The 22,480-nt window shown below is 49.6% G+C and overlaps 1 protein-coding gene across 1 annotated transcript in view; it reads left to right on the top strand.

The window, feature by feature from the left end:
* The window catches only part of SNTA1 (syntrophin alpha 1), a 38,491-nt gene that overhangs the window by 680 nt on the left and 15,331 nt on the right, over nucleotides 1-22,480 (top strand). The window contains exon 2 of the mRNA XM_017884091.1: nucleotides 3,817-4,099. Within this exon, the coding sequence (XP_017739580.1) occupies nucleotides 3,817-4,099 (283 nt within the window). The remainder of the gene's footprint in view (nucleotides 1-3,816; nucleotides 4,100-22,480) is intronic.

The following is a 22,480-nucleotide window of genomic DNA, read 5'->3' as shown; positions in this document are numbered from 1 at the left end:
GCGGGGTCGTGGTGTCTGGGGGCCGCCGAGGGCGCAGGGGACTGGCAGCGCGCCCAGGACATGGAGCTGGAGGCCTCCTGTCCGGGGGTAAGGGAGGTCTGAGGAAACAGGTAACGGAGGGCGCTGGGCACACCAAGGTCGGAGTGGGTTTCGGTAGTTGGTGGCCTTAGGGGGCACGGAAGACACAGGTGTGGAGGAGATTGTGGGAGTACCAAGGACCTGTGGGTGGGAGTTCTGTGTGGAGGTGTGGGGGTCTGAGAGGCAACCAGCATGAACATCAAGGACAAGAGGGGTCCCCCGGAAAGCAGAGGGTGGAGAAAGGGGGTTGAGGCTGGGATACCAGTGGGACAGGGAGGAGGGAGTCCCTGAGAAGCAACCAAGGTGGGTACAGAGAGGAGGCCTGGAGTCTGCGAAGCACAGGGGTGGATAGGAGGCCTGGGTGCAAGCACAGACTGGGGTCACAGGCAGAAGGCCAGCAAGGACCCAGGAATCTAAGGACCCAGGAAGGCTGCGGGGAGCCCTGACAGCTGGATTTGGGTCTCCTGATCTGACCGTCTCCACCTTGCACAGGATGGAGCTTTCAGTCCCCAGGACGGACTGCTAGTGGGGTGCAGTTAGGGTGCAACCAGACTGTGTTTGAATCCAGGATCAGCTGTGTGAGTTTGCAAAAGTCCCGTCCCGTCTCTGAATCTCAGTTGCCTCAACTGTATAAGAGGATGATAGAGTTGTGATGTTTCTGAGAGCAGGGCTCACCACAGCAGCACATTGTAGGTGCCTAGTTAATTACTGCTGTTAGTGGAGAGGAAAAATGGAGGCCAGGAGATACTCCCAAAGCAACTAAACATAGTTCTTAAAATCCTTGCACACCCCCAGCTGCTGGGTTCACTATGCTTGCCCATAGGCTTCTCAGGATCCCAGCCCCCAGCAGGGTGCTTTGGGAAAGGGTGTCAGCCTTTGTTTCCACCTTGAATATGTACCGTACCCTCTGGGGTCTCCCTGGTACTGGTTCTGTTGACGAGTGCCTCCAGACTGTTTGGCTTGGCTGAAGCGGTGCAGATAGTGGTGAATGCCACCACTGTGTGCCAGGTGCTGTGCCCAGGACACTAGTCTCATGATCCACTTCATCCTGGCAACAAGTGGTGAAAGGTAGGGAGTATAATCCCCATATTGCAGATGAAGAAACTGAGACTCAGAAAGGTAAAATGATTTTCCCACCATTACACAGTGAGTGTCAGCGCTGGGATTTGAACCTTAGTTATCAGCTACTGTCCCCCAGAGAGTGCTCAGGGAAGTTGATTCTTTTCCTGTAGAAGGGCAGATCCCGAGGCACCCAACCAAGAGGGGCTAAAAAGGGGAAATGGGAAAATGAGGGTGTGGGCACCAGTCTTACCCTCAATCTCCAGCATGGGATAGGGCAACAGACCAATCCAAAAATTATACACTCAGTGTGTCAGAGCAGGAAGGAACTTATTCATACAGAGTTCCATTCTGCAGATGGACGCACTGAGACTCAGAAAGGAGCAGGGACTTTCCAGGGTCACACAAAGTTACTCCCCAGCTCCATACTTCTAGGTGGAGGGGAGGGTACTTTTAGGAGACTTCAGGTATTTCCACTGGATCCAAATCTGGGCTCCTGTTGCCATGGTAACCCCTCCTATAGAGTCTAGCTTAGTCTGAGGCAGCCATGAGTGATCATAGCTTCAAACTGAACTGAAGACCCTAGTTTCAGGTGGGGGAGGGCAGATATAAATAGAAACCCCTTCCTCTCCTAGACTTCAAGCTCTGTGCAGATAAGCAAACGGTGGGGCCTGCGTGGGTGTCAAGAGAGGTGTTCCAGTCCCAGCTCCGCCAGCAGCTTGTGTGACCTTGGAACAATGACCTCCCACTCTGGGACACTAATTCTTCATCTTCAGTATTCTGGGGATGAGCCAGGAGTGTGATATCTGAGGGCCTGACTTCCCGTCTGTGGTAGGGTTAATAGTGTTGGTTCTTGAGCCTGGAGGCCTAGGTGCAAATACTGGCTTTGCTACTTACTAGTTGAGTGACCTTGGACAAGGGGCTTCCCTCCACACTTCAGTTTCCCTAATAGGAAACTGAGCATGCCTACGTGATGGGATATTGTAAAGACGCAATGTTGGCATTTGGTACATGCAACTAAGGTGACCTGTTATTACTATTTCTTATTTTAAAAGGGCATTTAAGAGTTTGATAATAAAGCCGTTTAGTAAAATGTATTAGCTTCTTTTGTATCCAAGATGCCATTCAGGCAGGTTTTTAGAATCTCTAGACTCTAAGACTTTGGTTTCCAACCTGGATTTTGGATTGTAAAACATTATGATTGCTAAAGCAGTCTTTTGAGGCCATAGGAATAGCTGACTTCTCTCTTGATTCCGGTTTGGGGGGTATCAGTGGGTTCCCACATTGTTGCCTTCTTTTGTGTGTGCGTGTGAGACGGTCTTGCTCTGTTGTCCAGGGTGGAGTGCAGTGGCTCAATCTCGGCTCACTGCAACCTCCACCTCCTGGGTTCAAGCAGTTCTCGTGCCTCAGCCTCCTGAGTAGCTGGGATTACAGGCACACCCACCATGCCTGGCTAATTTTTGTATTTTTATTTTATTTTGAGACGGAGTCTTGTTCTGTCGCCCATGCTGGAGTGCAGTGGTGTGATCTTGGCTCACTGCAACCTCCACCTCCCAGGTTCAAGCGATTCTGCTGCCCCAGCCTTCTGAGCAGCTGGGACTACAGGCATGTGCCACCAGGCCCAGCTAATTTTTTGTGTTTTTATTTATTTATTTACTTTTTTGAGATGGAATTTCGCTTTTATTGCCCAGGCTGGAGTGCAATGGTGCAATCTTGGCTCACCGCAACCTCAGCCTCCCAGTTCAAGTGATTCTTCTGCCTCAGTTTCCCGAGTAGCTGGGATTACAGGCATCCACCACCACTCCCAGCTAATTTTTTGTATTTTTGGTAGGGACAGGGTTTCACTATGTTGTCCAGGCTGGTGTCGAACTCCTGACCTCAGGTGATCCACCCGGCAGCCTTGGCCTCCCAAAGTGCTGGATTACAGGCATAAGCCACTGCACCTGGCCCTTTTTTGTGTTTTTAGTAGAGGCAGGATTTCGCTATGTTGGCCAGGCTGGTCTCAAACTACTGGCCTCAAGTGATCTGCCTGCCTTGGCCTCCCAAAGTGCTGGGATTACAAGCATGAGCCACTTTATCTGGTTATTTTCATTTTTAATTTTTGTGGATACATAGTAGGTGTATATATTTATGGGGTACATGAGAAAATCCAAAACATTTAAGAAAAAGTGATTGAAGCACTTTGTAAGTTGCACAAACATTGGTGAACACCCAAAGCACTTAATCAAAAGATCCAGGGATCAAACTATAGCATTATTAATTTTGAAAATGATTCATTTAATTAATTAATTTGTTTATTGAGACAGGGTCTCCTTCTGCCACCCAAGCTGGAGTGCAGTGGCACAATCTCAGCTCACTGCAGCCTTGACCTCCTGGGCTCAAGTAATCCTCCTACATCAGCCTCCCTAGTAGCTGAGACCACACGTGCCCGCCACCACGCCTGGCTAAGTTTTGTATTTTTAGTAGAGGCGGGGTTTTGCCATGTTGCCCAGGCTGATCTTGAACTCCTGAGCTCAGGTCATCTGCCCACCTCAGCCTTCTAAGGTGCTGGAATTATAGGCATGAGCCACCGAACCGGATCGAAAATGATGTATTATTAGTATTACTAGTGTCCCAAACTTCCAAGACTTTTCTCAGATTCCCTTTATTCTCCTATTCCGTTTTCCAGCACTGGGCTAGGCACCAAGGGAAGCCTTCAGAAATAATTGTGCCTTGATACGACTCCCAATTGTTGGAGTATCTGCCTCAGTCTTGTCCTCCTTCTGTGCCTGTGCAGGTGGCCGGGAGAACAAGATGCCTATTCTCATTTCCAAGATCTTCAAGGGATTGGCAGCTGACCAGACAGAGGCCCTTTATGTGGGGGATGCCATCCTGTCCGTGAATGGGGAAGACTTGTCCTCTGCTACCCATGATGAGGCGGTGCAGGCCCTCAAGAAGACAGGCAAGGAGGTGGTGCTGGAGGGTAAGCACTGACGTTCCAGGGTCCAGACGGGCCGGGTGGAGGTGTTCCACTGCTTCCCTACCTCCCCCAGGCCTCAAGAGGCCCCATCCCAGCACTGGGGGCTGGGAGATGGGCAGGATTGAAAACAGAAACAGAACTTGGGGACCTGCCTGAAGACAGCGTGGGGTGGTGGAGGGAGAGCTGGCACAGAGCTAAGCAGACCTGGTTTGCATTTTCTGTCTTCCAGTCACGAGCTGTGTGGCCCTGGACAAGTCACTTCATTTCCCTGAGCCTTAGTTTCCTCATCTGTAAAACGGGGATGTAGCTCCTGCCTTTCTGGGTTGTTGCGACTAGGGCAAAAAGGTACATGGCAGAGTGTGCCAGCCCCTGAGTGACACAGGGAGAGAGGGGTGCAGACTGGGGAAGGGGCAGCTCAGATTCTTTCCTTTGGGGCCTGGAGAGCTCTTGACTTCAGGTTCTTTTAGTGCCTGGACCTTAAAACCCTAAGACCCATCTTCCTTTGGGAGAAGCCTCAGCTTTTATTTTACTTTATTTATTTTTGAGATGGAATCTTGCTCTGTTGTCCAGGCTGGAATACAGTGGCATGATCTTGGTTCATTGCAACCTCTGCCTTCTGGGTTCAAGTGATCCTTCTGCCTCAGCCTCCCAAGTAGCTGGGATTACAGGTGTGCGTCACCATGCCCAGCTAATTTTTGTATTTTTGTAGAGACAGGGTTTTGCCATGTTGGCCAGGCTAGTCTTGAACTCCTGACCTAAGGTGATCCACCCGCCTCAGCCTCCCAAAGTGCTGGGATTACAGGCATGAGCTGCCACATCTGGAAGCCTTGGCTTTTATAGAGCAGGACATCAAATCCTTCCAGCGATGATCAGAGAGGAGTTTTGTGGGGGAACCTTGGTTGGATGACTTTCTCCACTCTTCCCTCACAGTGTGGTCTTGGGTGGGACACTTGCCCTCTGTGGGCCTCAGTTTTCCCATCAGTTGTTATAGGCCTCCTGCTGAGGTTGTCCCATGACCATCTTGTGCCATGTCTCTCAAGAGGTTTCTGCTTTGCTCAGCCCTTTCCTCAAACTCTGTCAGCTCTGGAAGCCAGTGGGGGCCTGAGGAATGTGTCTCTGGCTTGTGGCCCAGAACAGACACAGGGAGGTGGCGGGGGCTGATGGAGAATAACACGGCCAGAGAAGCTGCTGAGTTGAGTCCCAGGCCCAAATCCTGGTGGGTTGCCTTGGTTTCCCTAAAGGAGTGTCCAAGAGGCCACAGAAGCAAATAGGTTCTGGGTCCTTGGTTGATCTTTGGCCTTCTTGTGGCCCCAGACCTCGATTCCCATCCGTTTTTGTTTTATTTTATATTTTAGGTATATCTATTTAAATGTCACGGATATATTTTATTTTCTTGTTTTTTTTTTTTTTTTTTTTTTTTTTTTTTTTTTGAGACAGAGTCACCTAGGCTGGAGTACTGTAGTATGATCTTGGTTCAATGCACCCTCCACCCCCGGGGCTCAAACAATCCTCCCACCTCAACCTTCTGAGTAGCTGGGACTACAGATGCATGCCACCATGCCTGGCGAATTTTTTTTTTTTTTTTTTGAGATGGAGTCTTACTGTGTCACTCAGGCTGGAGTACAGTGGCATGATCTCGGCTCACTGCAACCTCTGTTTCCTGGGTTCAAGCAATTCTGCATCAGCTTTCCGAGTAGCTGGGATTACAGGCACCCATTACCATGCCCAGCTAATTTTTGTATTTTTAGTAGAGATGAGGTTTCACCATATAGGCCAGGCTGGTCTCAAACTCCTGAGCTTGTGATCCACCTGCCTTGGCTTCCCAAAGTGCTAGGATTACAGGCGTGAGCCATCATAATCCATGCCTGGCTTTTTTTTTTTTTTTTTGAGATGGAGTCTCACTCTGTTGCCCAGGTTGGAGTGCAGTGGCGAGATCTCGGCTCACTGCAACCTCCACCTCTCGGGTTCAAGCGATTCTTCTGCCTCAGCCTTTCGAGTAGCTGGGACTACAGGTGCATGCCACCATGCCCAGCTAATTTTTGTGTGGGTGTTTTTAGTAGAGACAGGGTTTCACCATACTGGCCAGGCTGGTCTCGAACTCCTGACCTCGTGATTTGCCTGCCTTGGCCTCCCAAAGTTCTGGGATTACAGGCGTGAGCCACTGCACCCAGCCAATTTTTTGTAGAGACAGGGTTTCACCATGTTGCCCGGGCTGGTCTCTAACTCCTGGGCTTATGGGATCCTCCCACCTAAGTCTCCCAAAGTGCTGGGATTGCCGGCCACAGTGCCCAGTCTAGATGCATTTTTTTGATACTTAAAAAAAGCTGACTCTAGAGTGTTGGTCTTAAAAGCTTAAGTGTATCAGTCATATTTTAATGGCAAAGTTAAATAATAGAATCTCACATAAATGATATGGATATAGGAGACTTTCCCCACATGCCTCATTACTTTGATATTTATAGTCAGCAATGCGGTTTGAAACCACTGACATTCATTGAAATGTCATATTTTGGTTGACTTGAAAGCTCTTTTAGCTTCTATTGTTTGAAAGTTTAGTCTATGGTAAAATTTCTGCTATAGACACAATTCAAATCCACATCCACATGGAGGTCCCCTCACCTCTTTATCTTTATTTTTAATTTTTATTTATTTATTTATTTTAGAGACGGAGTCTCGCTCTGTCATCCAGGCAGGAGTGCAGTGGCAGGATCTCGGCTCACTGCAAGCTTCGCCTACCAGGTTCACATCATTCTTCTGCCTCAGCCTCCCGAGTAGCTGGGACTATAGGCGCCCGCCATCATGCCTGGCTAATTTTTTGTATTTTTAGTAGAGATGGGGTTTCACTGTGTTAGCCAGGATGGTCTTGATCTCCTGACCTCGTGATCCACCCGCCTTGGCCTCCCAAAGTGCTGGGATTACAGGCGTGAGCCACCACGCCCGGCCCACCTCCTCATCTTTAGATTAAGAATGTATCTATCTGGGTTCCCATGTATGTCGCTTTGAGAAGGTAGTATCCGTAAATGTGTGACCTTGAAGCATCTTCTGACTTTAGGAGCCAATACTCAAGCCTTCCCTCTAACTCATGTCATCCATTCCTCCTCAGTAAGCCAAGAAACTTTCATGGACACCTACTGTGTGCCTGGTGTGTACATTAGTCAGAAGCTAAACACACCCAGGGCCTCTCCTGAAGGAGCTCACCATGTGGTAGGGGAGACAAAACATAAACACTGTCTCCTCTATACAAACTGTTTTCTTCTTGAGACAGCGTCTTACCCTGTTGCCTAGGCTAGAGTGTAGTAGTGCAGTCTCAGCTTACTGCAACCTCCTTCTCCCAGGTTCAAGCGATTCTCTGCCTCAGTCCTGTAGCTGGGATGACAGGCGTGTGCCACCATGGCTCAGTTAATTTTTGTATTTTTAGTAGAGACAGGGTTTCACCATGTTGGCCAGGTTGGTCTCGAACTCCCGGCCTCCGGTGATCCGGCCGCCTGGGCCTCCCAAGGTGCTGGGATTATAGACATGAGCCACCATGCCTGGCCTAAAGAAACTCTTTAAAAGCCAGTGGCTAGGTGCGGTGACTCATGCCTGTAATCCCAGCACTTTGGGAGGCCGAGGCGGGCAGATCACCTGAGGCCAGGAGTTTGAGACCAGCTTGGCCAACATGTGAAACCTCGTCTCTACTAAAAATACAAAAATTAGCTGGACCATGGTGGCACACGCCTGTAATCCCAGCTACTCAGGAGGTTGAGGTAGGAAAATCACTTGAACACGGGAGGTGGAGGTTGCAGTGAACCGTGATTGTGCCACTGCACTCCAGGCTGGGCCACAACAGCAAGACTCCATCTCAAAAAAAAAAAAAAAAAAAGCTGGTGCCTGAAATCCTGTCTGCTCTGCAATAAATCTCTGGCCTTGAGTAAGACCCTTGCCCTCTAGGGACCTCAGTTTTCCTACTGAAGTTAGGCTAGATCAGAGGTGATCAATAGCTTTTATTTAGAGTGTCAGCTTCAGGCAGGTGTGGTGGCTCACGCCTGTAATCCCAACACTTTGGGAGGCTCAGGTGGGCAGATCACTTGAGCCCAGGAGTTCCAGACCAGCTTGCACAACACAGGGAGATTTCATCTCTGTAGGAAAAAAAAGAGTGTAAGTGTCAGCTCCACTGGTAGTTCTGTAAGTTCCATATTTGGAAGGACTGGGAGGGTTTGTCTGGGCTCAGCAGAAAGGCGCTGGAATTGATTAGCAATGTCTACTACAGCTGCAATAGAGAACTAACATGTGTATCACCCCAGGACTGAGGGGCCCCTGCTCTTATATTCTCTGAGATGTTTCATAGGACAAGATCATTCCTTGGTGAACCCTGACTATGGCCTGGGTAAGAGGAAGAAGGGTGTGGCCTTCATGTTTTTCCCCACTTTTCCTTAGTTGAAGTCTTTTTCGACCTATTCTCCTGGCCCAAGTTCTCATGGAAGGAGGTCATTCCACTCAAGATAGCACAAAGAGGGGAAGAGGAGTGGTGGAAGGCACTGGAGTCAGGAATCTCTGAATGGCAAGAGTGATCAGAGAAGTCTGAAGGATAGGAGGATGCTGGGCTGTGGCTGGTCCTTGAGAGTTTGGGGAGTGGAGAAGGTCTGGGCCTGGCAGTTGTACCAGTCTGGAGCAGCCAGGGTTCCTGGGACCCTCTCTGGGCCTAGGTTCCCCCAGAGCCCAATCACTGGCCATATTGTTCAGCGTTTCCCTACTCACATTCCATTATTGAGGCCGCCTCCAAGGGGCCATGGAAGGATGGCCTTTGGATGGGAACTTGGCAAGGCAGCTGGATATTTTTCCAGCTCAGTGGGTAGTGAATCCCCTGAGAATGTCCTGGGAAAACAAGCATTACCAGCAAACTCCAGGTGTCAGCTAGAGAGCCTTACTTCCCTGGCCTAAGTTGGGGGCTCAGCTGAGCCTCAGCAACCCCAATCTGCCTCCTAGAACATTTCTTCTGCTAGATCAGGGGTTTGCAGGAATGTCCTGATCCTGTTTTCAGCCAGAGGGTTGTGTTTGTGACCACAGGCTGGGCCCAAGCTAGCAGCCAACATGTGTCGGTCTGCTGCTTAGAGAGGCCCATTGTGTGTGCAGACCTCAAGCCAGGGCCCACCTGGGCCCTTGGACACCAGGCCTGGGGGAAGAGGGAGGGACAGCCTCAAGGAAAACACCCTTCCCTCCTCCCATTCCAGTGTGGCTGGCAAGACTGTGACAACAGTGAGCCTGTCATGCATTAAAAATAATATTGGCTGGGCGCAGTGGTTCATGCCTGTATCCTAGCACTTTGGGAGGCCGAGGCAGGTGGATCACCTGAGGTCAGGAGTTCGAGACTAGCCTAGGCAACATGGTGAAACCCCGTCTCTACTAATAATATACAAAAATTAGCTGAGCATGGTGGCATGCACCTGTAATCCCAGCTACTCAGGAGGCTGAGGTAGGAGAATTGCTTGAGTCCGGGAGGCAGAGGTTGCAGTGAGCCAAGATCGAACTATTGCACTCCAGCCTGGGGCGACAAGAGCACAACTTTGTCTCAAAAAAAAAAAAAAACACAAAAAACCCACAAAACCCCCCAAAAAATACTAAGGCCAGGCCCGGTGGCTCACGCCTATAATCTCAGCACTTTGGGAGGCTGAGGCGGGTGGATCACCTGAGGTCAGGAGTTCAAGACTAGCCTGACCAACATGGTGAAACCCTATCTCTACTAAAAATATAAAAATTAGCTGAGCGTGGTGGCAGGCACCTGTAATCCCAGCTACTCAGGAGGCTGAGACAGGAGAATCACTTGAACCCAGGAGGTGCAGGTCGCAGTGAGCCAAGATTGCACCACTGCATTCCAGCCTGGGTGACAGGGCAAGTGTCTATCTCAAAAACAAAACAAAACAAAACAAAAACTAATAAAGTGAATTTTAGTGCTTTATACAAAGTAAGGAAGGTATAGCCCTCATAGAGATCAGGCTTTTATTTATTTATTTAGGATCTCACTCTGTTGCCCAGCCTGTAGCACAGTGGTGTGATCGCAGCTCACTGCAGCCTCAACTCCTGGGCTCAAGAGATCCTCCTATCTCAGCCTCTCAAGTAGCTGGGACCACAGGCATGTGCTACCATGCCTGCCTAATTAAAAAAAATTAATAGAAACAGGGTCTCCCTGTGTTGCCCAGGCTGGTCTTGAACTCCTGGACTCCAGCAGTCCTCCCAAAGTGCTGGGGTTACAGGCATGAGCCACTGTGCCTGATCCTGTTATTGTTTTCTTTTTCTTTTTTTTTTTCTTTTTTGAGACGGAGTCTTGCTCTGTCGCCCAGGCTGGAGTGCAGTGGCCGGATCTCAGCTCACTGCAAACTCCGCCTCCCAGGTTTATACCATTCTCCTGCCTCAGCCTCCCGAGTAGCTGGGACTACAGGCGCCCTCCACCTCGCCCGGCTAGTTTTTTTTTTTGTATTTTTTAGTAGAAACGAGGTTTCACCGTGTTAGCCAGGATGGTCTTGATCTCCTGACCTCGTGATCCGTCCATCTCGGCCTCCCAAAATGCTGGGATTACAGGCTTGAGCCACTGCGCCCGGCTATTGTTTTCTTTAGTAAACTGGAAGCTGTTTGAGGGCAGGAACCATGTGTAGCTTGTCTCTGAGCCCCCAGGTCTGGCACTGAGTCCACCACACATTAGATCTTGGTGAGTGTTTGGAGACTGATCAGTGAGGTCTATCTTGGACCCTTTCTGCTTTACCTTTCACCTTTTCAATTGCTGTTGACTTTCCTAAATGTGTAAGATGGGACTTGAGAATCATGCTGACCTTGACTGACTCTTGAGCTTTTCTGTTCTGAGTCCTCAGAACTCTGAGGCCAGCTCCCTACTGGCTCTTCCCAGGAAGATGGCCACTGCCAGATGTACTGCCTTTGATTTGGCTTAATGCATCACCATTGTCAAAAGCGGGATGTCATTCATGGATGTAGCTAATTTGGGGCCACCCTGTTCAACTTAGCTGAGTCATGCTGTGTCCCAGAGATGCTGGAGGGACCCCTGTCCCAGAAAGAGGGCATGAATGGAGATCCTGTTCAGTTCTCCCACGGCCGCAGAGACCTGTTGTTCTAACCATTGTTCTCAAGGAAAAGTTTACTTGGCTGTGCACACACATAGCTTTGGACCATGTGACTCCCCACAGACAAAACTTGGCTTAATCCAGCCCTGGCCTGTTCCCCGGACCTTGATTAAAATGCCTTATGGGCCTCTGGAGGCAAGTTCTGGCCCTGATGAGCTGTGTGACCCCGGCTGCTCCTGATGGTGGAGGAAATAATAGTGATAATAATCAGGATGGTAGTGTCTGCTGCTTATTGAGCACCCACACTGTGCTCAACAACATGAACGCCTACTATGCTAAGTGCCTTCCCTATGTTTGTTTTCTTCTTTGAGATGGAATCTCGCTCTGTTGCCCAGGCTAGAGTACAGTGGCACGATCTCAGCTCACTGCAACCTCCGCCTCCTGGGTTCAAGTGATTCTCCTATTTCAGCCTCCCGAGTAGCTGGGACTACAGGCGCGTGGCACCACGCCTGGTTAATTTTTTGTATTTTTAGTAGAGATGGGGTTTTACCATGTTGGCCAGGCTGGTCTCGATCTCTTGACCTCAGGTGATCCACCTGCCTTGGCCTCCCAAAGTGCTGGGATTACAGGTGTGAGCCACCGCGCCTGGCCCTTCCCTATGTTATTTCATTGAATCCTCAATGTCACCCCTATGAATTAGGTACATTATTCACTGTATAGATGAGAACACTGAAGCTCAGGGAGGTGACATTACTTGCCCAAGGTCACACTGTGGCAGAGATGGAATATGAGCTCAGGTCTTTCAGATGCCAAAACTTATATATATATATTTTAATTACAAAAATTTTATAAGAGACAGGGTCTCCCTCTGTCATGCACGCTGGAATGCAGTGGCATAATCATGGCTCACTATAGTCTCGACTTCCTGGGCTCAAGCTATCCTCCTACCACAGCCTCTCCAGTAGCTGAGACTACAGGCGTGCGCCACCATACCCAGCTATTATTGTTTTGATTTTTTGTAGAGATAGGATCTCACTATATTGTCCAGGTTGGTCTCAAACTCCTGGACTCAAGTGATTCTCCTGCCTCAGCCTCCTGAAGTGCTGGGATTACAGGTGTGAGCCAGCACGCCTGGCTGAAAACCCATATTCTCTTTTTTTTTTGAGATGGAGTCTCGCTCTATTGCCCACACTGGAATACAGTGGCACAATCTCAGCTCACTGCAAGCTCCACCTCCCGGGTTCACGCCATTCTCCTGTCTCAGCCTCCCGGGTAGCTGGGACTACAGGCGCCGCCACGTCGCCCGGCTAGTTTTTTGTAGTTTTAGTGGAGACGGGGTTTCACCGTGTTAGCCAGGATGGTCTCGATCTCCTGACCTCGTGATCCGCCCAACTCGGCCTCCCAAAGTGCTGGGATTACAGGCTTGAGCCACCGCGCCCAGCCTAGAAAACTTATATTCTTAAATACTTACCTGCACTACAGGTTATGTCACCTCTCTGAGACTCAGTTTATTCACCCTTATTAAATAAAGATACTATGGCTGGGTGCAGTGGCTCACACCTGTAATCCCAGCACTTTGGGAGGCTGAGGTGGGTGGATCACCTGAGGTCAAGAATTTAAGACCAGCCTGGTCAACATGGTGAAATCCCGTCTCTACTAAAAATACAAAATTTAGCATGTGCCTGTAGTCTCAGCTACTCAGGAGGCTGAGGCAGGAGAATCACCTGAGCCCAGGAGGTGGAGGTTGTGGTGAGCTGAGATCACTCCACAGCACTCCAGCCTGGGCGACAGAGTGAGACTCCGTCTCAAAAAAAAAAAAAAGTAATAAAAATAAACATAAATGAGGACATTAATTCATCTCATCAAATTGGTGAAATTAGGTGAAGGTGTGTTTGAGAGAGTTGAGCTTGGCCCCAATATATAGTGGGTGCTCAATAAGTACTGCTTTCTCCCATTACTAAGATTCTGGAACCCTGAATCTAGGCTTCCGAGTTGATATGAGCATTATCTCTGAACCCTGGCTTGTATGGCTTGGTATGTGTGGTATATTTTTGAAAAATAAACTAGATTTTTTAGAAAATTTAAAAAGTAGGCCAGGCGCGGTGGCTCACACCTGTAATCCCAGCACTTTGGGAGGCTGAGGCGGGCAGATCACGAGGTCAGGAGATCGAGACCATCTTGGCGAACACGGTGAAACCCTGTCTCTACTAAAAATACAAAAAAATTAGCCGGGCATGGTGGCGGGTGCCTGTAGTCCCAGCCTTCTAGGGAGGCTGAGGCAGGAGATGGCGTGAAACCCGGGAGGCAGAGCTTGCAGTGAGGCCAAGACACACCCTACACTTCAGCCTGGGTGACAGAGCGAGACTCCGTCTGCAAAAAAAAAAAAAAAAGAAGTAAAATTAGAAAGTAATACATGCTCATTCAAAATATCGCTTAGCTGGAGCAACTAGTGAAACCCTGTCTCTCCAAAAAGAAGTTACAAATTTGCCAGGCATGGATGGCACATTCTGTTAGTTGCAGCTACTTGGGTGCTGAGGCGTGAAGGATTCATTTTGAGCCCGGGATGTGGAGGATGGGTGAGCTGGGATTGTGCATTGCACTCAAGTTGGGTGACAGAGTGAGAACACCTGTCTTGAAAAAAAAAAAAAAGTGGCCATGCCTGTAATACAGCACCTTTGAGCAGGCTGAGGTGGGAGGATCCTTGAGACCCAGGAGTTCGAGACTAGCCTAGGAAACATTGGCAAGAACTTCATCGTACAATTTTGCTTTTGTTCTTGTTTTTTTGAGACTGGAGTTTTGCTCTTTGGTGGCCAGGCTGGAGTGCAATGGCGTGATCTCGGCTCACTGCAAACCTCCACCTCCTGGTTCAAACGATTCTCCTGCTTCCAGCCTCCTGAGAGCTGGGATTCACAGGCGCACAGCAACAACGTCCTGGCTAATTTTTGTATAGTAGAAGATGGGGTTCCGCCACTCCTGACTCAGCTGATTTTACCCCCTCGACCTCCCAAGCTAGGATTATAAGGCATGGAGCCACTGTGCCTGGCCCAATTTTTTTTTTTTTTTTACGGTGGAGTCTCACTCTGTTCCCAGGTTCTAGAGTGCAGTGCTATCTCACTCACTGAAATCCACCTCCTGGGTTCAAGTGATTTCCTGCCTCCCTTCCAAGCAGCTGGGTCCAGGCCTGGTGCACCATGACTGGCTGATTTTTGTATATAGTATTCAGGTGGGGGTTTCACCAATGTTGGCCAGGACTGGTCTCAAACTCCTGACCTCAGAGGGTGACTGCTAAGGCCTCCCAAGTGCTGGGATTAACAGGCATAAGTCACTGTGCCCAAGCCTACAAAAAATTTTTGTTTTTTTTGAGATTGAGTCTTGCTTTGTTGTCCAGGTTTGGAGTGCAGTGGGCATGAACTGGCTCATTGCAACCTTTGCCTCCCCAGGTTCAAGCATTTTCCTGCCTCAGCTCCTAAGTAGGCTGAGGATTACAGGTGCCGGCGACCACAGCTGGCTAATTTCTTGTATTTTTTTTAGTAGAGGATGGGGTTTCCATCGTCTTGATCAGGCTGGTTTTCAAACTCCTGACCCTCAGCACCCAGGCTGCCTCGGCTCACCAGAGATGGGCTGGGATTAAAGGGGCATGAGCCACTGCGCTGGCAACGACATTTTTTTAAAATATGAGCTGGGCGGCTGGGCGCGGTGGGCTCAAGCCTGTAATACCCAGCACTTTGGGAGGCCCGAGACGGGCGGATCAGCAGAGGTCAGGAGATCGAGACGATCCTGCTACACGGTGAAAACCCCCGTCTTACTAAAAATACAAAAAAACTAGCCCGGGCGAGGTGCGGCCCGCCCTGTAGTCAGCTACTCTGGAGGCTTGAGGCAGGCAGAATGGCGTAAACCGGCGGGAGGGCCGGAGGCTTGCAGTGAGCTGAGATCTGGCGCACTGCACTCCAGTCGCGGAGCGAAGAGTGAGACTCCGGCCTCAAAAAAAAAAAAAAAAAAAAAAAAAAAAAATAGTGGCATAGTGGCATAGTGTTGTGCACCTGTAGTCCCAGCTCTCAGGAGGCTGGGTAGGAGGATTGCTTGAGCCCAGGAGTTCAAGGTTGTACCCAAACTATGATTATGCCACTGTACTGTAATCTGGGCGACAGAGCAAGACACTGTCTTTAAAAAAAAAAAATTACCAACAACAAGAGAGTGTAAAGGGATCATCTTATAGAGATAACCAGTGTTGATACTTTCACACATTTTCTTCCAGAAAGTTTCCATATTTGTTTTTATCACGTAATAAGTTGAGAACATGTAAGTCTTTTCATTTTTAAAATCTTTTTAATATTTTTTATTTTATAATTTTTTTGAGACAGTGTCTCGTTCTGTTGCCCAGGTTGGAGTGCAGTGGCACAATCATTGCTCACTGCAGCCTCGACCTCCTGGATTCAAGTGATCCTCCCATCTCAGCCTCCTGAGTAGCTGGGACTACAGGTGGATACCACCACATCCAGCTAAATTTTTGCGCTTTTTGTGGAGACGGGATTTCACCATGTTGCCCAGGCTGGTCTTGAACTACTGAGCTCAGTTGCTCTGCCACCATTGGTCTCCCAAAGTGCTGGGATTACATGTGTGAGCCATTGCGCCCGGCCCCTCATTCTTGTTAATGGTCATGTAATGTCCCATTACTGGGCTGGAGGACTACACATCTGTAGTCCTATTTACTCCTGAGGCTGAGGTTGGAGGATTGTTTGAGGCCAGGAATTTGAGAGTGGAGTGCACTATGATGCACCTGTGAACAGCTGCTGCATTCCAGCTTGGACAACATAGCAAGACCCCATGTCTACAAATTAAAAAAAAAAAATTCCTGCCGGGCATGGTGGCTAACGCCTGTAATCCCAGCACTTTGGGAGGCCGAGGTAGGCAGATCATGAGGCCAGGAGATTGAGACCATCCTGGCTAACACGGTAAAACCTTGTCTCTACTAAAAATTCAAAAAATTAGCCAGGCATGGTGGCGGGCGCCTGTGGTCCCAGCTACTCGGGAGTCTGAGGCAGAAGAATGGCGTGAACCCAGGAGGCGGAGCTTGCAGTGAGCCGAGATCGTGCCACTGCACTCCAGCCTGGGTGACAGCGAGACTCTGTCTCAAAAAAAAAAAAAAAAAATCCCATGGATTTGTTCATTCATATAACACATACTTACTGAGCCCTTGCTCTGTGCCAGGACTGAATGCAGGCACCAGGGATATAGCCATGAACAAGACTGAGTAGTGTCTGCCAGTCGGGGAGTCCACATCTTGTTTTTTTTTTTTTTTTTTTTGAGACGGAGTCTCGCTCTATCGCCCAGGCTGAAGTGCAGTGGCCGGATCTCAGCTCACTGCAAGCTCCGCCTCCCGGGTTTACGCCATTCTCCTGCCTCAGCCTCCCGAGTAGCTAGGACTACAGGCGCCTGCCACCTCACCCGGCTAGTTTTTTGTGTATTTTAGTAGAGACGGGGTTTCACCGTGTTAGCCAGGATGGTCTCGATCTCCTGACCTCGTGATCCGCCTGTCTCGGCCTCCCAAAGTGCTGGGATTACAGGCTTGAGCCACCGCGCCTGGCCTCACATCTTGTTTTTAGCAGCCCCTACTCACGAATATTCAAGTTGTCCCTAGCCTCTTGTAGGATAGACAATAGTGTTATGAGCCTTCTGTGCACCTGTGAGCACTTATCTGAAGGGTGGTTCCTGGAATGGTTGCTGTTAGGTCAAAAGGGTCACATGCTTTTGGGATCTTATATAGGTTGTAACCCCTGTAGTACTCAAGGGTGTGGTAAGGTGAGATTTTATCCCCCAAAGTGTGGCAACCCCTGGGCTCTGCTGGTCATCCCTGTTATAGGGCCTGCCAGAGTCTAGGAACTATTTATAGTTCAGCCTTGCTAGACCAGCAAGACCTTAAAGGTCATCCCTTCCAGAGCCTGCTGGAATCCCAAGTCCTCTTCACACCATCCTGGGTGGATGGGTGGGCAGCCGGAACTTGAATCCTCAAGTTCAAGTTGAGGGCTGACATGTCAGTGCCCATTATATAGGCAAAGAAACTGAGGCTCAGAGAGACCTTGCCTCATGCAAGTGATAGTACGGGGCCTGGATTCAGATCCTCGTCTGTCACCACATTACATGCCTATCCCCTTATACTGTCACACTAGGAACAGCGGCAGAAATCATAACCACACTGCTGTTTCTGGACAGTCCTGTTCTATGCCAGGCAGGAGAAGGTGCTTTACAGGTATTGAATCTTTCACTTATTTATTTTTAAATTGGCTTTTTCTTTTTGAGACAGGGTTTCTCTCTGTCACCCAGGCTAGAGTGCAGTGGCACAATCACAGCTCACTTTAGCCTCAACCTCCTGGGCTCAAGTGATCCTCCCACCTCAGCCCCCTGAGTAGCTGGGATTACAGGTGTGCACCACTACACCTGGCTACTTTTGTGTATTTTTGGTAGAGACAGTGTTTTGCCATGTTGGCCAGGCTACTCTTGAACTCCTGGGCTCAAGCAATCCTCCTGCCTTGGACTTCCAAAGTGCTCACAGGTGTGAGCCACTGAGCCCAGACGAATCTTTTTGTTTGTTTGTTTGTTTGTTTGAGATGTCTGTCACCCAGGCTGGAATGCAATGTCGCAATCCTGGCTCACTGCAAACTCTGCCTCCCGGGTTCGAGTGATTCTCCTGCCTCAGCCTCCCAAGTAGTTGGGATTACAGGCGTCTGCCACCATGCCTAATTTTTGTATTTTTAGGAGAGACGAGGTTTCATCATGTTGGCCAGGCTGGTCTTGCACTCCTGGCCTCAAGTGATCCACCTGCCTCGGCCTCCCAAAGTGCTGGGATTACAGGCATGAGCCACTGCACCCAGCCTCCAGCTGGATCTTTTTTTTTTTTTTGAGATGGAGTCTTGCTCTGTCACCCAGGCTGGAGTGCAGTGGCGTGATCTTGGCTCACTGCAACCTCTGCCTCCTGAGTTCAAGCAATTCTCCTGCCTCAGCCTCCCAAGTAGCTGGGATTACAGGCGTGTGCCACCACACCTGGCTTTTTTTGTATTTTCCATAGAGATGGGGTTTCGCCATGTTGGCCAGGCTGGTCTCAAACTTCTGACCTCAGGTGATCTGCTTGCCTTGGCCTCCCGAAGTGTTGGGAATACAGGCGTGAGCCACCGCACCCGGCCGTCAGGTACTATTCTTGATGGTGAGGATACCCTAGTGAACTGGAAAACAGGGCAGCCCCTGCTATCAGGGAACTGACATTCTGGTTAGGGGAGAAAGGCTATGGGCTAGTAAACAATGGCTCTGTCATCTAATATCAAGCAGGGGTAAGTAAATGGCCACACACTGAACAGACAAGGAACAGCTTGAGCTTGGAGGACAGGCTTCCCTTCAGCCAGGACACTGAGTCACAGACATTTATTAAGCACTGGGATAAGTACTGGAGATCCTGTTGCCCAAACACGTGTTCCCTTCTCTCAGCAACGCATATGTGACCCCCAGTCCATTTATACTGGACTGAGTGAGTGATCCTCCCCTGTTTCTCTTCCGTGTGTTTCCAGTGGAATCTATTCCTGGCTCTTTGGGGCCAGGGCCAGATCTTGGCTTCCCTCCTTGGCAGACCTGGAGGTCCCTGGAAATTGGGGTGTCTCAGCTTCCCTGAGGAGGAAGGGCCCATGTGTCACTGCTTATCAGGTTCCCAGGCCAGAGGCTTGGCTGGGGAGGATGGGGGCACTGGCTAGGCCTATCTTTGGAGTCTCAAGAATGCTGGCCACAGGGCTGTGGTTGTGCCCACAGCTCTCTAGGCCACAGGCTTTGGCAGCCCCACCCTGCCTTGTCGGGTGACTCAGGCAGAAATCAGAGAGGGGAGGAGGCCTCAGAGTTGGGCTATTTATGGCCACACTCTGGGGCCCCCAGGACCCCACCCCCACTCTGGGACAGGCCACTTGTTTTGTGAAATGCAAGCCCTGATTCTGGCATCAGCTGGTATGCTGTCCATTTATAGCATGTTCCTGTGGGAAAGGAGGGGGACCCAGGTCTGGGATGGCTGGGTGAGCAGAGGATCTGGCAGTTTCTCTGGCTTCAAAGTTGACAAGTGTTCATTTGCTGAGCACGTAGTGTATGAGATCTCTGCTGGATTCTGGGGACACAGAGAAGAGTCAGACCAGGTCCCTGCCCTCAAAGTGCTCTCAGTCTAGTTGGGGACACAGACCCCACATAGACAATCACAGGGGAGTGAAGCGTAGGGGACTGAGGAGGTGATGGGTATGATGAATCCAGACTGGGCATCTGGGAAGGCTTCCTAGAGGAGGTGACCTGTGAGCTGGGCCTGGATCTCCTGGGCTATGGCACCTCTTACCTCCTGCTAAATTAGCCTGTCCTGCCCTGGCATTCATTTTTTCATTCACAGAACACTGACTCTGGGTTTGTTTGTTTGAAACAGGGTCTTGCTTTGTCATGCAGGCTGGAGTGCAGTGGTGTGATCAAGGCTGACTACAGCTTCAACCTGGGCTCAAGCAAGCCTCCCACCTCAGCCTCCCACCTCACCCTCCCAAGTACCTAGGACTACAGATGCACACCACCATGCCCAACGAGTTTTTTGTATTTTGGTAGAGACGGGGTTTTGCCATGTTGCCCAGGCTGCTCTCAAACTCCTAGGCTCAAGTGATCTGCCTGCCTCGGCCTCCCCAAGTGCTGGGATTACAGGCGTAAGCTACTACCTGGCCAACTCTGGGTTGGAAGAGCAAGCCCAGTTTCTTTCTTTCTTTTTTGAGACGGAGTCTTGCTCTGTTGCCCAGGCTGGAGTGCAATGGCACGATCTCGGCTCACTGCAACCTCCACCTCCTGGGTTCAAGCGATTCTCCTGCCTCAGCCTCCTGAGTAGCTGGGACTATAGGCGCATGCCACCATGCCTGGCTAATTTTTATATTTTTAGTAGAGATGGGGTTTTACCACTTTGGCCAAGATGGTCTCAATCTTCTGACCTCGTGACCCACCCGCCTCGGCCTCCCAAGTGCTAGGATTACAGATGTGAGGCACCGCACCCAGCCATTTCTTTTAGGAGTTCCCAGTTTTGTGGAGGAGACAACCCCAACACACAGAATCAGAGACCTAGGAAGTGTGGGCAAGGAAGGCTGATAAGTGAGAAACACCCATTTCTTGAGTCCTTAATACTTACCACATGCCTTACAACATTTTATTTAATCTTGACATCTCTCTGAGGTAGACATTTTTTTTTTTTTTTGAAACAGGGTCTCGCTCTGTTGCCCAGGCTGGAGTGCAGTGGCGTAATCTTGGCTTACTGTGACCTCTGCCTCCTGGGCTCAAGCAATCCTCCCACCTCAGCTTCCTGAGTAGCTGAGACTACAGGTGCACACTACCATGCCTGGCTAATTTTTTGTATTTTTGGTAGAGACAAGGTTTTGCTATGTTGCCTAGGCTGGTCTTGAACTCCTGGGCTCGAGCAGTCTGCCTACCTCGGGCTCCCAAAGTGCTGGGATTACAGGCGTGGGCCACCATGTCTGGCTGTAGTTATTCATCTTTTATTTTTATTACTTTTTATTTTATTATTATTTTTTTGAGATAGAGTTTCGCTCTTATTGCCCAGGCTGGAGTGCAATGGCGCAATCTCGGCTCACTGCAGCCTCTGCCTCCTGGGTTCAAGCAATTCTCTTGCCTCAGCCTCCTGAGTAGCTGGGATTACAGGTGCGTGCCACCATGGCCCGGCTAATTTTTGTATTTTTAGTAGAGACAGGGTTTCGCCATGTTGGCCAGGCTGGTCTTGAACTCCCAGCCTCAGGTGATCCTCCCGCCTTGGCCTCCCAAAGTGCTGGGATTACAGGCTTGAGCCACTGTGCCCAGCCCTATTCATTTTTTATTGACTAGCAGATTGAGGCCCAGAGAGGTGAATGACCTTGTCCATGGTTACACAGCTAGACAGTGCTGGAGCTGGAATTCAAATCCAAGACCATCTGACTCCAGAGGGAATTGCATTTTCTTTCTTTTCTTTTCTTTTTTCTTTCTTTTCTCTCTCTCTCTCTTTTTTTTTTTTTTTTTTTTTTTTTTTTTGTGAGACAGGATATCACTCTGTTACCCAGACTGGAGTGCAGTGGCATAATCATGGGTTGTTGCTGCCTCTGCCTCCTGGGCTCAAGCGATCCTCCTGCCACAGCCTCTTGAGTAGGTGGGATCACAGGTGTGTGTCACAACACCTGGCTAATTTTTTTTTTTTAATTGTACTTACTTTCTTTCTTTTTTTTTTTTTGAGATGGGGTCTCGCTCTGTCCCTCAGGCTGGAGTGCAGTGGCGCGATCTTGGCTCACTGGAACCTCCGCCTCCTGTGTTCAAGCAATTCTCCTGCCTCAGCCTCCCAAGTAGCTGGGATTACAGGTGCCCACCACCATGCCCAGCTAATTTTTTTCTGTATTTTTAATAAGGACAGAGTTTCCCCATGTTGGCCAGGTTCATCTCAAACTCCTGAACTCAAGCAATCCACCCACTGTGGCCTCCCAAAGTGCTGGGATTGTAGACATGAGACACCGCGCAAGTCCGGAAACTGCATTCAATAGTGTGGAAGTTTGGAAGCTCATACAGCTTCTGAGTAGTTAGTATGATTGGACTAGAGGGTGAGATGAGGGATATGGCAAGAAGTGAAGCCAGGGAGGAGGACAGGACCTATGGGCAGGGCCCACATCCTAGAGGGCATTGAAGTTAGGCAAAGGGTGCACGGGAGCCAGAGCAGGGCTTTGAGCAGGGGAGGGATGTGGCCACTTGTAGCAAGGAGATGTAGCAGTTGCATCATTGGGGGCTGTATTTGTCAGGATGGTTTTGACTGCAAGTAACAGGAACCCAATTCAATGAGGTTTAAACATCGAAGAAAATGTGTTATCTTCCAGAACATCTTGAGGCAGCATGGCTCCAGGGAAGATTAATTTAGGGGCTCATGGTATCATCGAAAACTCAGGTCTCTCCATCTTTCTGCTTCACCATCTTCAATGTGTGGACCCCAAAACTTGTGGTCAAAAAGTAGGCCAGGCACAGTGGCTCACACCTGTAATCCCAGCACTTTTGGAGGCCGAGGCTAGCGGAGCACCTGAGGTCAGGAGTTCAAGACCAGTCTGGCCAACATGGCGAAACTCCATCTCTACTAAAAATACAAAAATTAGCTGGGTGTGGTGGTACGCACCTATAAGCCCAGCTTCTTGGGAGGTTGAGGCAGGAGAATTGCTTGAACCTGGGAGGCAGAGGTTGCAGTGGGCCAATATTGCACCACTGCACTCCAGCCTGGGCGACAGAGCGAGACTCTGTCTCAAAAAAAAAAAAAAAAAAAAAAAAAAAAAAA

Source organism: Rhinopithecus bieti, unplaced genomic scaffold, assembly GCF_001698545.2.
Source record: "Rhinopithecus bieti isolate Rb0 unplaced genomic scaffold, ASM169854v2 scaffold_14455, whole genome shotgun sequence".
Lineage (NCBI taxonomy): Eukaryota > Metazoa > Chordata > Mammalia > Primates > Cercopithecidae > Rhinopithecus > Rhinopithecus bieti.
This window is presented reverse-complemented; position numbering and strand designations above follow the sequence as displayed.